The following is a 17,946-nucleotide window of genomic DNA, read 5'->3' on the forward strand; positions in this document are numbered from 1 at the left end:
AACTTTTTTTTTTTTTTTGCATTGATAAGCATGCAATCTTTCTTGCAGTTTCACCCTCTGAAATTCCAGGACCATTTGCTTGGAGACCTTACGTGTGCATGTTTCTGGGTTCTTTCCCTCCAGCCTGTCCACTTCTGCAGACAATCCTAACACACCGTTCCGGTCACTCAGGTTCTCCACTGGGCCACCTGACTTCTCTCACTGGCTTGCTGCTTGCTCCTCCTAGTTTTCTAGAATATTTTCACCATTATATTTTCTCTATTTCCAGTATTTTAAGGAGATGCCCTGTACCTCAGCTTAAGACTCATGGATTTTTTTATCATGGATTAAGCAATTCATTTCATAGTAAGAAGGGAAATCTCTTGTCTTAAATTATTATTTAACTGACATCATTGCTTAAGCCACCTTCTTGTCCCACCGAACAATTACAAGTTTTTTGTTTCATTTTATTTTATCAGTTCCAGGGTGCATGTGCAGGATGTGCAATTTGTTACAGAGTAGGTATCTTGTTGTATAACTCTGTATATCTCAGGGTGGACCACAGGATATATTTCCATAGTAGCCACTCAAAAAAAAATTGAAACATTCAGTTTTCATGAGAGATTTGCTTTCTGTTCTTTTTCTAGTAGTCATAACAGTTTAGGTTAAAACATCCCTATGATCCTGTCTGGTATCCTGGGCTTTTCCGAGTAAATGTGTGAATAAGAATTCAGAACTCTGCAGGCCAGGCACAGTGGCTTACGTCTGTAATCCCAGCACTTTGGGAGGCTGAGGCAGGTGGATCACCTGAGGTTGGGAGTTCGAGACTCATCTGACCAACATGGAGAAACCCCATATCTACAAAAAATACAAAATTAGCTGGGCATGGTGGCACATACCTGTAATCCCAGCTCCTCGGGAGGCTGAGGCAGGAGAATCACTTGAACCTGGGAGGCGGAGGTTGCAGTGAGCTGAGATCACACCACTGCACTCCAGCCTGGGCAACAAGAGCAAAACCCTGTCTCAAAAAAAAAAAAAAAAAAAAAAAAAATAAAAAACACAAAAAAAAAAAAAAAAAAAAAAGAATTCAGAACTCTGTAAAATAGGATAAAACCAACGAAGTCATATGTTGATTACGCTTTTCTTGATCTAATTAACATGGCACATGGTGCCAGACTTAAATAAGCTCAATACCCAAGGTATAACAAGTAAACTCAGAAGCGCTCCTACAACGGCTTTTCAAAGGACTATTTTTTCCCCACCCAGCCTCTGCACAATATTGTGTTGGGTCTTGGGAACATAAGATGAGTATGATGTCCCTAGCTTTTAGAAAGTGAAACCCTTATGGACTGAAATAGTCGGTATACGAGGCAATAGAGCAAGACAAGGAACAGAGGGCACAAAGAGATCCCACACTCTCCACCCACCCTGAGTTGGCGTGGATGCTCTTGGGATTGTGATGGCTGCACTGAGCTTTGAACAGGCAACTAAGAATGGAGCAGTGCTGAGCAGAAGGATTTTCATGAAGGAGGAATCTCCATGTAGCTACAAGACAGCAGGGATTTTGAGAATTTCAGGGAGTTTTCATCATCTGGCAATTAAATAGTAATGGAGAGATGCTGCAGAGAAGCCTGGAGAGGCAGCTGGGCCCATTTTCTGAATTGAATTTCTGAAAATACTGTTTAAGTAATACAGTAGGCTCCACCACTGCTATTTGGATGCAGGCACAGCACAGACTGAATGGTATCCCCGAATGGGTACTGACAACATTAAGAGAGATCATAAGAGAATGAAATAGCCGGGCCAGTTTCCAGCATCTTTATTTAAAAGGCATGTCAGCTATGAGCCTGTGTCTGGTTACCGCTCCAATATCAACAAGCATTTGTTGCTCCCCTGCACTCCAGAATGTCAGAACTAATTTTCTTTTCTTTTTTTCAGAGAGTCTCTTGATAAGCTTTCCCAGAGAGGGCAGCTTCTGAGTGAGGAAGGCCATGGTGCCGGGCAGGAGGGCCGCCTGTGTTCCCAGCTCCTCACGAGCCACCAGAACCTACTTAGAATGACCAAAGAGAAACTCCGGAGCTGCCAGGTAGCCCTGCAGGAGCATGAAGCCCTGGAGGAAGCACTGCAGAGCATGTGGTCCTGGGTGAAGGCAATTCAGGACAGACTGGCCTGTGCAGAGAGCACTCTTGGAAGCAAAGACACCTTGGAGAAACGGCTGTCACAAATACAGGTATGTGCGACACCAGCCAGATACTGACAACTGCTGAACGCTCATTTGATTAGATTCACAGGAGCTCACGTTATGTGCTAATTGTTCTGTAAGCCTCTAAATGAGGATTGTGTGGGCAAAATGGAGAAATTGGGCAAAAAGGATATGGAAGTAACATTTTTCCCCTTTGTAAAGAAACATTTTTGTTTTAATAGCTTTAAATTTTAAATTTGATTTAGTAAATATTCAGCAAGCGTTATTGAATATCTACTTTGCTCCAAGCACTCTGCAGGTTGCTGGGAATATAGAGATAAAAGTTAGGCTCCATTTTCTAGGAGTTCAGTCTAGGGGCAGATACCAACCTGTTACTTTCAATACAGAGTGTGTGTAGAGGCCATGATTGAAGCCATCAAAGGTATATTGAAAGCACAGAGGAGATCACCAACCCAGACGATAGTCAGTGAAGGTGACCTTGAAAGAGAGAAATTAGCCAGGCAATTAGTGTAGGGGACTGCTGGATTTTAGACAGGGTTGTCTTCATTTTCAAAAGAATTTATTTTGACCCTTTGAAACTGAAGTCAATACAATTATACTTTCTAGGTTAGTGGCCAAAAGTTTTCTAAGAATTTATATTGGAATTAATCTTTGACTCCTAGACTCCCAGAAACCTAATTTTAAGTATATTGCAATAGGACCCAGAGTTTGTTTTTTCGTTTTAAGGTGGTATTCCTACCTTAATTCTTAAGGAAAACATTACCATTTTTTTCTAAATAGAAGAAAGTTTTTACATTCCTACTGATGAGTCTTCTTTCTCTCTTTCCAGGATATTCTCCTGATGAAAGGTGAAGGGGAAGTTAAGTTGAATATGGCCATCGGCAAGGGGGAACAGGCCTTGAGAAGCAGCAACAAAGAAGGTCAGAGGGTGATTCAGACACAGCTAGAGACCCTTAAAGAAGTGTGGGCTGACATCATGAGCTCCTCCGTCCATGCTCAGAGGTACAGAACCTATTTTTGGTGTTTGTTTGCCTAAGTCCAATGCAGTGACTTCATAAAATGGTGGAGCAGTGCCGAGGTCCCCTGGGTTAGAATTCCCAAGTATGTTACTTTAGCAGGTTGTATGTATGCCTGTCTTTGTCTAAGTTGTGTTTTCCACAGGGCAATGACTGGTTTTTGGTTGTTAGCTTGCTTTGTTTCTGTGTTCTTGTTGCATTTTTAAAATGTTTAAATCTCCCTTATTATCTCTCATGGAATCTTACATGACATGGGTTCAGCAAAACATCTCCTTTCAAGCCATCAAAGTAAGAATGTATGGTTCTTTAGTCGCTTGAATACATTTTAGCTTAAGGAACATGTGGAAAATTAAGCTATTTGCAGCTGTTGAGCTTAATTGTAAATCTGTTCCTCAACTAGAAGTATACCACCCCCATTTGCATTATAGGAATTGTGTAGGCTAGTTTTAACTGTCACAGTGATGGGGGAATATCCCTGGCATTTAGTGACTGAGGCACAAAGAGCTCATATCCTGCAAAGTGTGGAATGTTTCTACACAAGCAACCATCAGTCCAACCAGAATAGAGCGCAGCCCGTAGAGCCTCTGTTGATAATCACCTGTACCAGACAATAATGGGTAGTGTTTTTGTTGTTGTTGCAATTATAAGTGGGAGGTTTCTACCTACCTCCCTCTTCTCAGAGTATCCATAAATAATCTGGCTCATTTGTTGAGCAAATGACCGTCAGTCAGAATTACAGTAAAAAGCCGTATTCTGGAGGGTTGACATCCTCTTAGATCATTGACAACCTTGGTGCCCAATGTGATCATAACAAAATAGATGATTAGAAGATTAAATTTGACACTAAGAAGAGAATAAAAGACGCTGGAGCCTCCTTAAGGGTGGCAGGTGGGAGGAGGAAGAGGAGCAGCGAAATAATAACTGTCATATACTAGGCTTAGTACGTAGGTAATAAAATAATCTCTACAACAAACCCCCATGACACAATTTACCTATATATCTACTCTGCACATGTACCCTTGAACCTAAAATAAAATTTTTAAAAAATGTTTAAAGAATATTCAAGTTCATGACAAAGCAAAACAAAAATAACACTGTAGCTATCCACAGTAATGTAAACAGTAATTCCTGGGTACAACTAACAGTTTGGAGGTTTTGTTTTGTTTTGTTGTTTTTTCCTTTAATATGGAGCATAGGCAGCAATTCTCAAAGTCAGCAGGACTTTGCATCTTAGTAATAACTCACAATGGTCAGTAAAGAAAAAACATCAGATGCTATAGTTGTCTTACTGTATATCACAGATTGCTGGAGCATGAAATAAGCTTCCCGAGGCTTGGCTTAGACCAGTTTCCTAAAAGTTCACAGGAATATGGGGAGATATTTTCAGATGTTGGAATAAGATGTTACATGCAGGAAGCAGATTCTGGTCTTTGGCTCCACTATTTCAGCAAGAAATTAAATTTGACAGTGACATACTGAGTAATAGCAATGTTCAAAGTATTGTGTTAAGATAACAAAACAAAACGGAAAGGTTTTTGCCCTCTAAAAGCTCAGACACTAGCACAGGATGTATTTTGGAATATTCTGACTCAGACCATATTATAACAGTTTTCAAAATGCACTGTGGGGCTATAGAAGGATGCAGAGTCTTGGTGGCTAATGCCTGTAATCCCAGCACTTTGGGAGGCTGAGGTAGGTGGATTGCTTAAGCCCAGGAGTTTGAAACTAGTCTGGGCAACAGGGCTAAACTATGTCTTTACAGAAAATGCAAAAATTATTGAAGTCACGATCAAAATTAAAAAATATACACAAAAATTAGCCAGGTGTGGTGGCACGCACTTGTGGTCCCAGCTACTTGGGAGGCTGAAGTAGGAGGATCACCTGATCCTGGGAGGCAGAGGTTGCAGTGAGCTACGATTGCATCACAGCACTCCAGCCTTGGTGACAGAGTGAGACTCTGTCTTTAAAAAAAAGGGTGGGAAACTTTTTAGAAAATTATTTGAGGAAGAGGTAGGACTTTAAAACCTGCATGATGAGGTTCCATGGATGCAAAAGCAGATGTTTGAGCCAATGCTGGACATTCATTTACCACAGGATTTTAATTTCAGGTTCATAGGCTTGTATGTAAGGGGAGCAGAGGAAATCAGTGCAGATAAGTTTAGAATAGTTTGTAATGCTTAATAATGGAGGGATTTTTCCTAAATGCCGGTCTGGAGAGCCTTTTGATTGACTGTCTAGAAAGCTATTATATTTGTGACTGTTTTTCTCTTCAATACTTGAGCATTCATTCACATATTCAACACAAAAGCACTGTATATTGTGTGTGTGTGTGTGTGTGTGTGTGTGTCCCTAAATGAAAATCAACCTAGTGATATATCATTTACTCAGGAAGGACACCTTGGATTTTGAATTCCAGTCAACAAATAATCACCATCTGATTTTGATAAGATAAACTATTAATAATCCCAAGAAAATTAAGACCTGATTTATGTGAAATAAAATTTCATTGATGTTCCAGTGCCGATTTTCAGCAACGTAACATATAAATGTGTCTGTTCATTTAGGACAGTTAGCATTTGGAAAACAAATTCCAGATGCATGTATGACCACAACTTCTTTCTTCATGTTTTAATATTGATTTACTTCGTTCAAGGGACCTGTGGTGAGGATCTGATGGATCAGAGAGATGGTGTTTCTCCCTGCACTCAAAAGCAACATTTTCTTCACTTCTAGTAGCATTCAGTAAAATAATTGGCATGAATGTCATAGCCTTGAGATTGGTCTTCACCAAAGATGTCAAGATAACTCATTTTTTGTTAATATGTGCATTAATTCTAGCACTTTAGAGTCTGTGATTAGCCAATGGAATGACTACCTAGAGAGGAAAAACCAGTTGGAGCAATGGATGGAATCAGTGGATCAAAACGTGGAACATCCCTTACAGCCACAGCCAGGTCTGAAAGAGAAGTTCGCCCTGCTTGACTGTCTCCAGTCCGTCCTGTCTGAGGCGGAAGATCACTCCAGAGCCCTTCACCGTCTAAATGCAAAGTCCAGGGAGCTCTACGAGAAGACAGAGGATGAGTCTTTCAAGGACACAGCTCAAGAGGAGCTGAAAACACACTTTACTGATATAATGACTGTTGCCAAGGTTAGTGCTTTATATTGAAAATAGATGCTTTACGATACATTAATATATTGATTTATGTTAATAATATAATGACTGTTGCCAAGGTCAGGCTCAGGTAAGAAGAAACTGGATTAAATTGTTGGAGGATTGGCTGCTCTAAAACTATTTATACATTCACTAAATGGATATTACAGAAAGATAATTTCTTACTATAAATGCCTATGCGTTTTTCTCTTTCTGCAATCTTGAGATTCTTCTTTATTCCTTATTTATTTTCTTTGTCTACATTTTTAGTCTATCTACTTTGTACATCAAATTTCACTGTTTATCTTTTGCTGCACTTATATTTGTTATATTAAATGCAAATCTATGTACCTCCCAGATTCAATCGTGTACAAAATATTGTATTCATCTCTCATCTTAGTAAAACTGAATTTTTCCATATTCGAAAGTATAAACTCCTTTATATAATATCAAAATGATCTTTCCAATTCTTTATATGAATCTTTCATTTCCTTCATAATTATTCTTTGGTATATTTGTAAATATTATAGTAATTTAGGGAGAAAGTTTTTGTTGTTTGCTGCTTTTTCCTTTCTTTCGTTCACCTTGTTGGGAACTAACTCTTCTCTTGTTGACACTACAATTATTAACAGATGTGCCTCTTTATCTTCATTTTCATCTTGGTAATGATTAAGAGCTATGACTCAAGTCAAAAAGACGTAAGTTTGAATTCTGGCTTTGACACTTTTGAATGTGTGACTTTGGCCACGATTACACGTTACCTAACCTCTCTAAGCTTGAGCGTCTTTTCCTATAAAATGATGATAATAATGTTATCTTCTGCACAGGACCGTTGTGAAGATTAAATGAGCAAATGCGTTTAAAGTGCTGAGCAAAATGCTGTACAGCAATCTAAAAATAATTGCTTTAATAAGAATGATTATCATAGTAATTATTAAGTGGATTGTTAGTGAGGGATGTTAGCCAACATACATTAAGCATAGATTTCCATATTAAGGTAGAAAATGGTAAGCTTACAGGAAACTAGTTGCTTTTCCAAAGCCTTGACAGTTAAATTTCATAGTTTTAAGATATTATATTCAGAGAAAATTCAAGAACAAGAATGAAATTTTCTGAGATTTATTAAGAGACTTCTATCAGGCATGTTGTCTTATCTGATTTCATATTCTCAAAAGGAATACTGTTAAGGTAGCCATTTCTTTGTTTACTAGGAAAAAATGAGGAAAGTGGAAGAGATTGTGAAAGACCATCTAATGTATTTAGATGCGGTCCAGGAGTTTACAGATTGGCTCCATTCAGCCAAGGAAGAACTTCACCGGTGGTCAGATATGTCTGAAGATTCATCAGCCACCCAGAAAAAGTTGTCAAAAATTAAGGTCAGAAAATGAGCAGATGCTATATCTACATTGCTTTATTCCTTCTTGAGTACAGCATACTTTTGATAAAGATTTAGTGGATAAGATTCTGTTATTTAAAATGTTGCCTTCCTGTTTTCTATTTGGTGGTGTTTATTACCTCACGCCTCACTGATTCTAAACATAAACAAGAGTACTGAGAAGAATTCAAAAGACTTTAGGCTTGTGAACAAAATGTAACACTGTCTTTACATTTCTGTATGCAACTGTGCTTATTGCTGTAATATGACAGGCTAGGAAATGGCTACCTTGGTGGGCTGACAAAACCAGATACCACTGTTTAGCACCTGGAAGAAAAGTGTACATAGTAACTTGGTTAAATGTATTGTGACAATAACCTGGGAAATGCCATTCTGGATGTTTCATTCTGCTTTCCTAGACAGCATTCAGCAACAGAATAGAAGGGAATACTTCAAAGGACATTAAAATTGTCATCCATTTGCTCCTCATAGGACAATTTCTAAAACAAAAATTTACCTTTCTGGGGGAGTTGCAGACTCTAGCATCTTTTAGTAAATTTCTAGTTGCTTAAATATTAAATTGTAATCATTTTCTCTCATGGAAAATAATGGATTTTAAGATTAAAATGAAGCAGCAATAAAATTTTAGTGGTTTAGTTTTAGAGGAGGAAATGAGGGGAATAAATGGTGTAATTGTGTCAGTAATTTAAAATTCAAATTGTTTTGAATTTTTGATTCCAAGATCAGAACACAAAAGTCATAAAACTTACAGCTGATTGTTACAATTGTAACTACATTTTGCAGATCTACTTGTTTGTTTATTTTTGAGACAGAGTCTTGCTCTGTCACCCACGATGGTGTGCAATGGCACGATCTTGGCTCACTGTAACCTCCGTCTCCTGGGTTCGAGCAATTCTCCTATCTCAGGAGGGATAGGAGATAGGTGGGATAGGTGGGATAACAGGTGCCTGCCACCACGCCTGGCTAATTTTTGTATTTTTTTTTTAGTAGAGATGGGTTTTCACCATGATGGCCAGGCTGGTCCCAAACTCCTGGCCTCGGATAATCCACCTGCCTTGGCATCCCAAAGTGTTGGAACTACAGGCATAAGCCACCACGCCCGTCCCCTGAAGATCTACTTCTAAATGCTCTAAAAGCATTATCTTATTTAAATCTTATGATTACGTATGTTTTAACTGAGATAATAACATAAAACCACTTTTTAAGTCATTTTTTTCTGTGTTATTCTTTAAAATCCTTATTTGATACATTTCTTAGTAATATTCTGATTTATTCATCCATCCTTCCATCCATTTATCTACTAATTTATCCATTTATTCAGCCAGGATTGTACATCCCCTAAGGAACTTGCAGTCCAGTGAGGAACAGTGATCCACAAACTGGTTTTTGTAAAATAACACACAAAATGTAATGAGAGCTTACTGCACTATTAGAGTTCAGGCTCTGAAATTAGAGAAACCCAATGCTGCGTCCTTCTTCTATTGGCTTTCTAGCTGTGCCTTTCAGCAGATCATCTGATGTCTTCAAGCCTCAGCCTCTCAATTGGTTAAAAAAATACATAAATAAAAATAGTACCTGTCTAATAGAGTTGTTTTGACGACCAGATTAGATCATTCACATAAAACTTGTAGTATCATGCCTGCCACACAGAACACATCTAATAAGAAAATCCAGTGGATTTGATAAATGAGTGATTAATTGGCTATAGCATGACAAAGTGGGAAGAGTCAGGGATGATGGTCAAGTCTTTACCCAGAATCCACAGGACTCTCGTCACCTGAAGAAAATAATTACATGCAGAGGAGCCTGGTGACAGAGGGGAAGACATGAGGAGTTTGTTGATAATCAGATCCAATTTGAACTGCCAGGTAGTAGTAATGTCTTGGGGGCAGTTGCATATACAAGCCTGAATTTCAGGTTGGGGAGATGGATTGAAGACACAGAGTTGAAAGTGATTAGTGTGTAATTTGTTGTTAAAGCCACCTAAGTGGATAAAACCAAGAACCAAGACCTATGTATAGAGCAAATACAACAATGGGCACAGGACCAAAAGCTGGGTACTACCAATATTTAAGGAGCCACAGGAGAAAATGATTTGAAAGGTAGAGGGGAAAAGGAGAAGAGAAGTAAGAAAAGGAAGAATAGGAGGGTGTGATGCCACCGTGGCAGGAGGCTGCCATTAGGAGGAATACTGGAGAATCCCTGCTGGGTTTGACAGTGAGGCTGTTTGGGAACCAGTCTGAGAAACATTTGCACAGCAAGGGGAGGTAAGAAACAAGGTTACATGGATTTAAAAGTAAGTGGTAGATGAGGAAGAGGAGATAGCAGAAATGGACTAATATTTCAAAAGTTAATAAGAGAAAGTAAAATAATTTTTTTACAAAGGCTGCTTCCTGGGTTGATAAATACTCTTTTTTATTTGGAAAATTTTTTAAAAATCTAGTAAAATACTTCTAAAAAGACAAGGAATTGGCAGGAAGAAATTGGGATGGACAACATGAAGACTATGAGAAACTGCCTTTTAGAAGTTCAGGTCCAGCCTGAATGTGGGTTAATATGTGGGCGGTTTTAAAAACCTTGAGGAAAATACATAAAGCACCTCCTCTGTCCTTCAACATCTTCGCCCATACACAGCAATAATCCCTGAGAAAAGGCTACTCTAATGCAAAATGTGTATGGGTATGAGGGCGTGAATGTACATTTGTGTGTATGTGCATATCATATGTTTAAAAATTTTAAATACCAGATAATATATGCAAAAGCCATTTTAAGACTCTTGACAATGATGATGTCTTTAATCAAAATCTGAATGACTGGATTTCTGATTACGAATATTACTGGGATAAAGCATGAGAGTATTTTGGGAAATTGACTTTTGGCCAGTCATACCCTCTGAACTCCAAATTTGAAATTGCTCATAAAGGCAAATTATTGTAAGTATTTAGATCTGTTAGACATAGCACTGGTTAAAAAGTTCATTTTTTCTTCATCAAATAACTATTATATGCACTAATAAACAGGCATGGTTTTTAGAATCCTGCTGCTTAGAAAAGATTGAATATGCATATCATGCTGTATATGAGGCTTTTCATGTCATCGTAATTTAGAGTACTGTACAACTGAATACTGAATACTTTCAAATGATCTATATCAAAATATGGCTCTATTGTATATAATTGTGAACAGATATATTTATTTCAAGTTAATTTAATGAGATGCAAACTATATTATATAGACTAGTTAAGACATACTCTGTGCTTAACATAATTTATTAAGCACGCTTCATCCTTAACATCCCAACATTTCTTCACTTCTAATTGGTCACTGATTTTCTTTTTGAACTTTTTTGTGCCTAATTATCTTTTATTTCTATTTAATTCGGTAGTAAAGTCATAATTTTGTAATAATATTAACAAAATCCTGCCTTCAGCAATAAATATGTAAATATATAAACAACCATTGGATAATATTTCACCAAGAAAAAGTGTAGTAAGAGAGAAATGCCGCAATTATATCAATTTAACAACACATATGTGCTGGGTGTGGTGGCTCACTCCTGTAATCCCGGCACTTTGGGAGGCCAAGGTGGGCAGATCACAAGGTTGGAAGTTCGAGAGTAGCCTGGCCAACATGGTGAAAGCCTGTCTCTACTAAATATACAAAAAGTTAGCCGAGTGTGATGGTGCATGCCTGTAATCCCACCTACTCGGGAGGCTAAGGCAGGAGAATCGCTTGAACCTGGGAGGCAGATGTTGCAATGAGTCAAGATTATGCCACTGCACTCTAGCCCGGGCGGCAGGGCAAGACTCCATCTCAAAAAAAAAAAAAAAAAATGCATATTTAATTTTATCATGTTGTCCTTTAGAGTATTTGTGTGCTTTAAGGCTAAGCTAAATTTGTTAACTTGGCTTTAGCTAAACTGTTTAATTTCTAGTGACTTAAGATAAAAAAATACTAAAAAGAACCCAGTCCTAGAGGTTACTTTAAACTTACGAGTAAGTCAGTCTGTGAATGAAATTATTCATTTTATTTGCTACAAAAAATGTTTACTTAAGGTATTGCAGTATTTGGGATTGACTAGGGCTCATTCTTTTGTTGTGATGAGTGCGATTGATTCCTAGCAGAACGGAAGTGTATTTTAAGCCACCACTGTGGAAAAAGATGAATTGAGAATACAGACCATGAGCAGAACACAGTTCTGCCACAATCTTTATTTACTTGAGCATCCACTTCGAGGGAAATATGGGTTTGATCATTTACAGGAGCAATCCGCCACAGGCAAATACTTGAGTTACTATCCAAACATTCTCACGAGTGCAAATAATGCTTGATTTCAGGGTCCCTGTTTAGTCTGTTTCAGGATGCTGAGGATTCTTGAGGTTTTTTTGCCATAAGCCTTAGGTGCTCATGATGACAGCTCCTGCTATTATGATTTAAGAGTGGGCAGATGAATTGATTCTAGGTCCTTGTGGCACACTTGTTGAAACTTTCTAGCAGGACAGGGTCCCCCTCTGTACACATTTGAACACTTGCAGTCCAAGTGACTCACAGGCTCTTTGGTTACCATGGTGATATTCCATTACAGGAGCTGATAGATTCCAGAGAGATTGGTGCAAGCCGCCTCAGCAGAGTGGAGTCGCTGGCTCCTGAAGTGAAACAGAACACAACTGCCAGTGGGTGTGAGCTCATGCACACGGAGATGCAGGCCCTGCGTGCCGACTGGAAGCAGTGGGAAGACAGTGTCTTCCAAACACAGAGCCGTTTGGAGGACCTGGTCAGCCAGATGGCCCTTTCGGAGCAGGAGTTCTCGGGCCAAGTGGCTCAACTGGAGCAGGCCCTGGAAGAGTTCAGCGCTCTTCTGAAAACCTGGGCTCAGCAGTTAACCCTCCTGGAAGGCAAGAACACGGATGAGGAGATAGTGGCATGCTGGCACAAAGGACAAGTAAGTTGGCTTCGTGTTTTCTATCGGTGATTATGCTTTTAAAAATGTTCTGTCACCCCTTGTTCCTTAAAAACAAACTTGCTAACTAAAAACATGCAACATTCACACTTGGAAGAATTATTTATCTCATTAAACAAGCAAAGTCTGATTTGTGGTCTTTCTTCCCGTATCAAACTTTTGTAAAAATAAAGATTTGGGTTATTATTTGTGGCAGGAAACATCTGTTGTTAGCGGAGACGTTTTACTTTCAATCCTATGGTGTAACAGCTTGTAATACTGTATTCAGCCATTCAGTCTGAAAAATGGCCTGTGGGCAGTGGCATAAATAGACAGAGAGTCATAGCTGTTTTCTTGCCAGTTAACTATTTCATACAACTAAATGATTGAACTTACAGCCTTAAAAGACTCATCTGGTAATCTCCTAAAGCACAACTAATAGTTTTCACCCCGATTAGCTCTCCTCTGTGTGGTTTTGACATCTGTTCTTGAATTAGCCTGTTAACAGAACTCCTACGTCACACTCCCTGGTCGCCTTCCCGGGCCGTTTTTTTAAAAAAGCTAATGGCAGCTTCTTTAGAATGTGAGAAAGGCAAGTCTAGGAGGGAGACTGAAGAATGAGCAACAGCTTAACCTCCTCTTTCCTTCTTTCACTGTTAAGCAGTGTCTTTGAAAGCCTTTTCAGTATTTCCAGTTTTATAATGCCCTGATTCACGATGTCCTTAAAAGGCAGTTTAGTAAACTTCTCTGCTCCTATTTATATTATAATCATTTCAAAATAGCTCCTGCCAGTAAGAAAGTCACGTAGTATTTCCAGCAGTGTCTTGTTTTAAATCAAGTATTTAAAACAAATACAGCATGCCATAAAATAAAGACTTCTATCTCAAATACAAAAAAAAAAAAAGACTTCTATCTCCTTATGCCAATTTATTTATAATGCTTCTAGGTTTTGGGATTTGTTTTTGCTATTCTGTTGCATTTCCTGTCCTTTAGATTTATGTACCAGAATAAAGCATAGAAATCAGTTCTGTAACACAGAGATAACGAAGTTGATAATTGTTCTACATGGTGTAATATGAAAAAAATCAATTATACTGCTTGGGTTCCTTTTTGTTTCCCTTTCTTTCTATTTCAGTAACGTGAGTGAAATTTTTAAAAAGGAAAGATTTGGTTGTGCCTAGATTACATTCCTCTTCTGCTGTTGTTACTTTTTACATTGACGTTATTAGTGAAAATAATAATTGAGGCCTATAAAAATACACATGAGAATGCAGTAGTAAATATGGGCTTTCAGTTGTATTAAACAATTCAAAGATGACAGCCCTCTGAGTGTGTCTACTTCCAGATTTGACTCCAGAGTCAGTGCTTTTGATGACAATACTACATCACTTCTCAATATTCATATTTTCTTTATTTCTAATAATGACATTTTATCTAAAAGTGGAGATATTTCTATCACAATGAATATGTAAGAAAATGTTTACAAAGTAGGAGATACACTAGGGTTCTTAGGGCATGGTTTTGCTTTTAGGGAAGCCTTGCCATCGTTGATGGTCACCACAAGAATCACAAGTATTTATTTTATGCAGTTAAATAACAATACTCAAGTAATTCTTTAAAACATAAAAAGAGGTGATGTATAAACTATATAATATTGCAAAAAGAATTCTATTTTCTGTGTTTACAAAACTCATTTATCTTAATATCCATTGGGATATTAGTGCTGGAAATAATTTTCTTAAGCCGTATAAGATGAAAAAAACGCATTTTAGAACTTAACCGAATTAGAAATATATAAGCTGATATTTATATAATGGAAGACTCTACTGACATACTTTAGGATAAAGTTATAGAAATATTTTAAATGTAAAGTTTTGGTCAAAAACTTGTAACTTTTAATGTCATCTCATTCATAAGTAACTGACTTGAGTCTCTAGTATTTTTATGTTTTTGTTATATGTTGTTTCTTTAGCTCTTACAGTGTTCTGTCTTAAGTAAAGGGTTCTATATGGTGTAAAATAGTTGGCCCTAGTTTAATGTTTACAGTTTCAGAGAGAAATTGTTTAGTTATTCATAAATTTTTGTAAATAAAAATGTTTTAGACTCCTCCAGCCGAGTTAAATAAATAATTGACAAACCAAGAGAACGTATTTCCTGCTCTCATGATCACTGTCTAGATAGGGAAATACACAAGTATGAAACTGATGGGGATACTCCTTGTGATGAATGTCTGCGAGGTCCTGTGTATCCTCAGATGAGAAGCCTGAAGAGTTGGGAAGGAGGGCAGGGGATACTTAAAGGAGTTGTTCTTTGAGCTGAGTCTTGAAGTATGATTAAAATATGACCTGACAGGTGAGGTAGAGGAACAGCATCAAGATGCAGGATCATTGAGGAATCACAAAACACAGGAGAGGAAGATAGAGAGTAGGAATCAGATTAGGAGGATGCCTTGCCACTCCAGAAAGAAATAATGAATATGTAAGTGGGTCCGTGAAAGTCTATGTGCAGAGGCAGAGGAGAGTGATGAAAGGAGCTAAGACACAGAATAAGCTAGCCTGGATATCTCTTGCATGGAGTGAGAAGGGAAACAAAGGGAGAGGCAGGGTGATGCTTGGTCTTCTGATTGACATCAGCAGGGGACAGTGGTGCCATTTACCAGGACAAGGAATGCAGCACAGGGCTGGTTTGTTGAGGGATGTGGTTTCTCTGCAAATCTGGGCCATCTCTTGACAAATATCTTGGACAATAATGGCCACAGTAACAGCTGTTTGAGTAGTTACTCATCTTTTTGACCCTCCTCCTTAATTTATTTTGGTTTTTGCTTCAGTGCTACCATTATCCACTCAGTGTTTACATATGTGGGAGTCATTTTCTTGCTAATTTTATGAATTAGACACTTAGTGTGCTAGAAATTGTGCTGTTTGACATTCATGATCTCTTTTGCTCCCTGTGACAACCCTAGGAGAGAAACACTCTGATTGCAAAGCACCTTGTGTAACTCAGGTGACCATGGCCTCGATTTCAGAGGTGTACTTTTCAAGTCCTAAGGCCTTATTTTGGATTAGGTGTACACAGTACTGTAGCTATTCACATGTCTCCCTCATCTATTAAAAATTGGGAGCTCTTCAAGAACAGGAATCTTACCTTTATTCATGGGGGGATGAGGGGTCCCAGAATCCAGCAAAATGCTTGGCACATACCAAACATTTAGCAAATATTTGATGACTTTATGAATGAAAATATGAAATAAATAAATTACTATTTAAACCAGACTCATGGATTATAAGATATTCTTAATGTAAAAGTTAACTGTGTATAATACATAAAATCAGTTGAAATATGATTCAATTTTGGATTTTTATATATATGTATATATAAATGTAATATATATATATATTATTTATATAAATTTAATTCAAAATAAGTGCTGCTTTTCTTTAAAATGATTTCTTTTCACCTTTAAACAATATATATATATATATCTCCCAATGGCCTTGTCAGACTATTTGTAAATGATGTAGGCTATTTTCTCTTTTCTTTTTCATGTCTCATTTTTAAGTCATTTGACCACTTAATCACTTAATTATTTGGCAATATTTGATGCTAGAGTGCCTATTCATGGCTAGAAAAAAGGGACAAGTGAGCCAGGTGCTATTATTTGTCAGAGGAATCCTGAAAATAGGCTTTCTTTCTTCATTGAATCTACTATGTTGGTTCCTCTCTCACTAATAATTTATACATGATTGTTGCGGGTATAGTTTGAAGATATAGAGATCACCCAGTGTAAGTGCTTGCTTCTCTGTCTCATTATTTCTGAACAGGAGATACTGGATGCTTTACAAAAAGCAGAGCCTAGAACAGAGGATCTCAAGTCTCAGCTGAATGAACTTTGTCGATTTTCCAGAGACCTGAGTACTTACAGTGGAAAAGTTTCTGGGTTAATTAAAGAGTATAATTGGTGAGCATGAATCTTATTGATGTTCAAGATATTTTCATACAAATTAGAAGCTAGAGGTTTATTTTAAGGTGTAATTTCAAAATAATATTAATTCAGCATTAAATATATTACTAAATGAGGTAAGTGCACATTCTAAGAACTGCTGATTCTATGAAACATTATTTTCATCAATTTTATTGCTTTTTCCTGCCATTAAATTTTCAAATCACCTTTTCAGTCTTTGTTTGCAAGCATCCAAGGGCTGCCAGAATAAAGAACAGATTTTACAGCAAAGATTTCGAAAAGCCTTCAGGGATTTCCAGCAGTGGTTGGTTAATGCAAAAATCACTACTGCCAAGTGTTTTGATATACCTCAAAATATTAGTGAAGTTTCAACTAGTCTTCAGAAAATACAGGTAAGAGTGTTATCAATTAATTCTAGTAGCAGTGCTGATGTGGATTAAAGTTACCTCTAGGTCAAGAGTCCCCAACTCCTGGGGGCTGTGGACTGGTACCTGTCCCTGGTCTGTTAAGAACCAGACCTCACAGCAGGAGGTGAGCAGTAGGTGAGGGAGCATTCCTGCCTGAGCTCCACCTCCTGTCCGATCAGCTGCCACATTAGGTTCTCATAGGAGCTTGAACCCCATTGTGACCTGTGCATACAAGGGATCTAGGCTGTGTCCTCCTTATGAGAATCTAACTAATGCTCGATGATGAGGTTGAGCAGTTTCATCCTGAAACAATCACCCCCACCCCCCACTCCATCTGTGGAAAAATTGTCATCCATGAAACTAGTCCCTGGTGCTGAAAACCTAGGAGGCCACTGCTCTAGATCTTTTCAGAAGGGCATCACATACAAAAGTTTTGCCTAAGGAATTCAAATTTCAAATAAATCCCCACTTGAAAGAACTGATTCTGTATGTGAAGAGAAACCAGTTCATTTACATAAATGCACACTTTTTATATGCAAATAGTGATATAGGAAATAATAAAAAGTTTTCTGCGTGATATGCATTGTTCTTGAGCACTCTAAGTGCTTTTTCTCATTTAGTTTTCACAACATTTCAGGTATGTAAATTCATTATTCCCAGTGTACAGCAGGGTAAAAGCATCAGTGAGGTCACAGAGCTGGTGTGTTAAGATAGTGAGAACTATGTTTATATTTTACATTCGTTCATTTGGGTTTGTTTTTCTAGTTTTTTCTTTACCTAACTGTAACTTCATGGTGCCAATTCACATACCACCTTAATTCAATAGCAGTAATTTTTTTTTTTTTTTTTTTTTTTTTTTTTTTTTTTTTTTTTTTTTTTTTTTTTTTTTTTTTT

General features: G+C 37.7%; 1 protein-coding gene across 18 annotated transcripts in view; it reads left to right on the top strand.

Annotated features, from left to right (window-relative positions):
• Positions 1-17,946, top strand: part of SYNE1 (spectrin repeat containing nuclear envelope protein 1) — a 529,474-nt gene that overhangs the window by 246,725 nt on the left and 264,803 nt on the right. For all 18 annotated transcript variants that reach the window (XM_017537464.2, XM_037742153.1, XM_037742143.1 and 15 more), the window contains 7 exons: positions 1,918-2,209; positions 3,012-3,184; positions 6,037-6,346; positions 7,561-7,725; positions 12,331-12,687; positions 16,506-16,642; positions 16,860-17,037. In XM_017537464.2, coding sequence (XP_017392953.1) covers positions 1,918-2,209; positions 3,012-3,184; positions 6,037-6,346; positions 7,561-7,725; positions 12,331-12,687; positions 16,506-16,642; positions 16,860-17,037 — 1,612 coding nt within the window. The remainder of the gene's footprint in view (positions 1-1,917; positions 2,210-3,011; positions 3,185-6,036; positions 6,347-7,560; positions 7,726-12,330; positions 12,688-16,505; positions 16,643-16,859; positions 17,038-17,946) is intronic.

This window comes from Cebus imitator, unplaced genomic scaffold (assembly GCF_001604975.1).
Source record: "Cebus imitator isolate Cc_AM_T3 unplaced genomic scaffold, Cebus_imitator-1.0 Scaffold6, whole genome shotgun sequence".
Lineage (NCBI taxonomy): Eukaryota > Metazoa > Chordata > Mammalia > Primates > Cebidae > Cebus > Cebus imitator.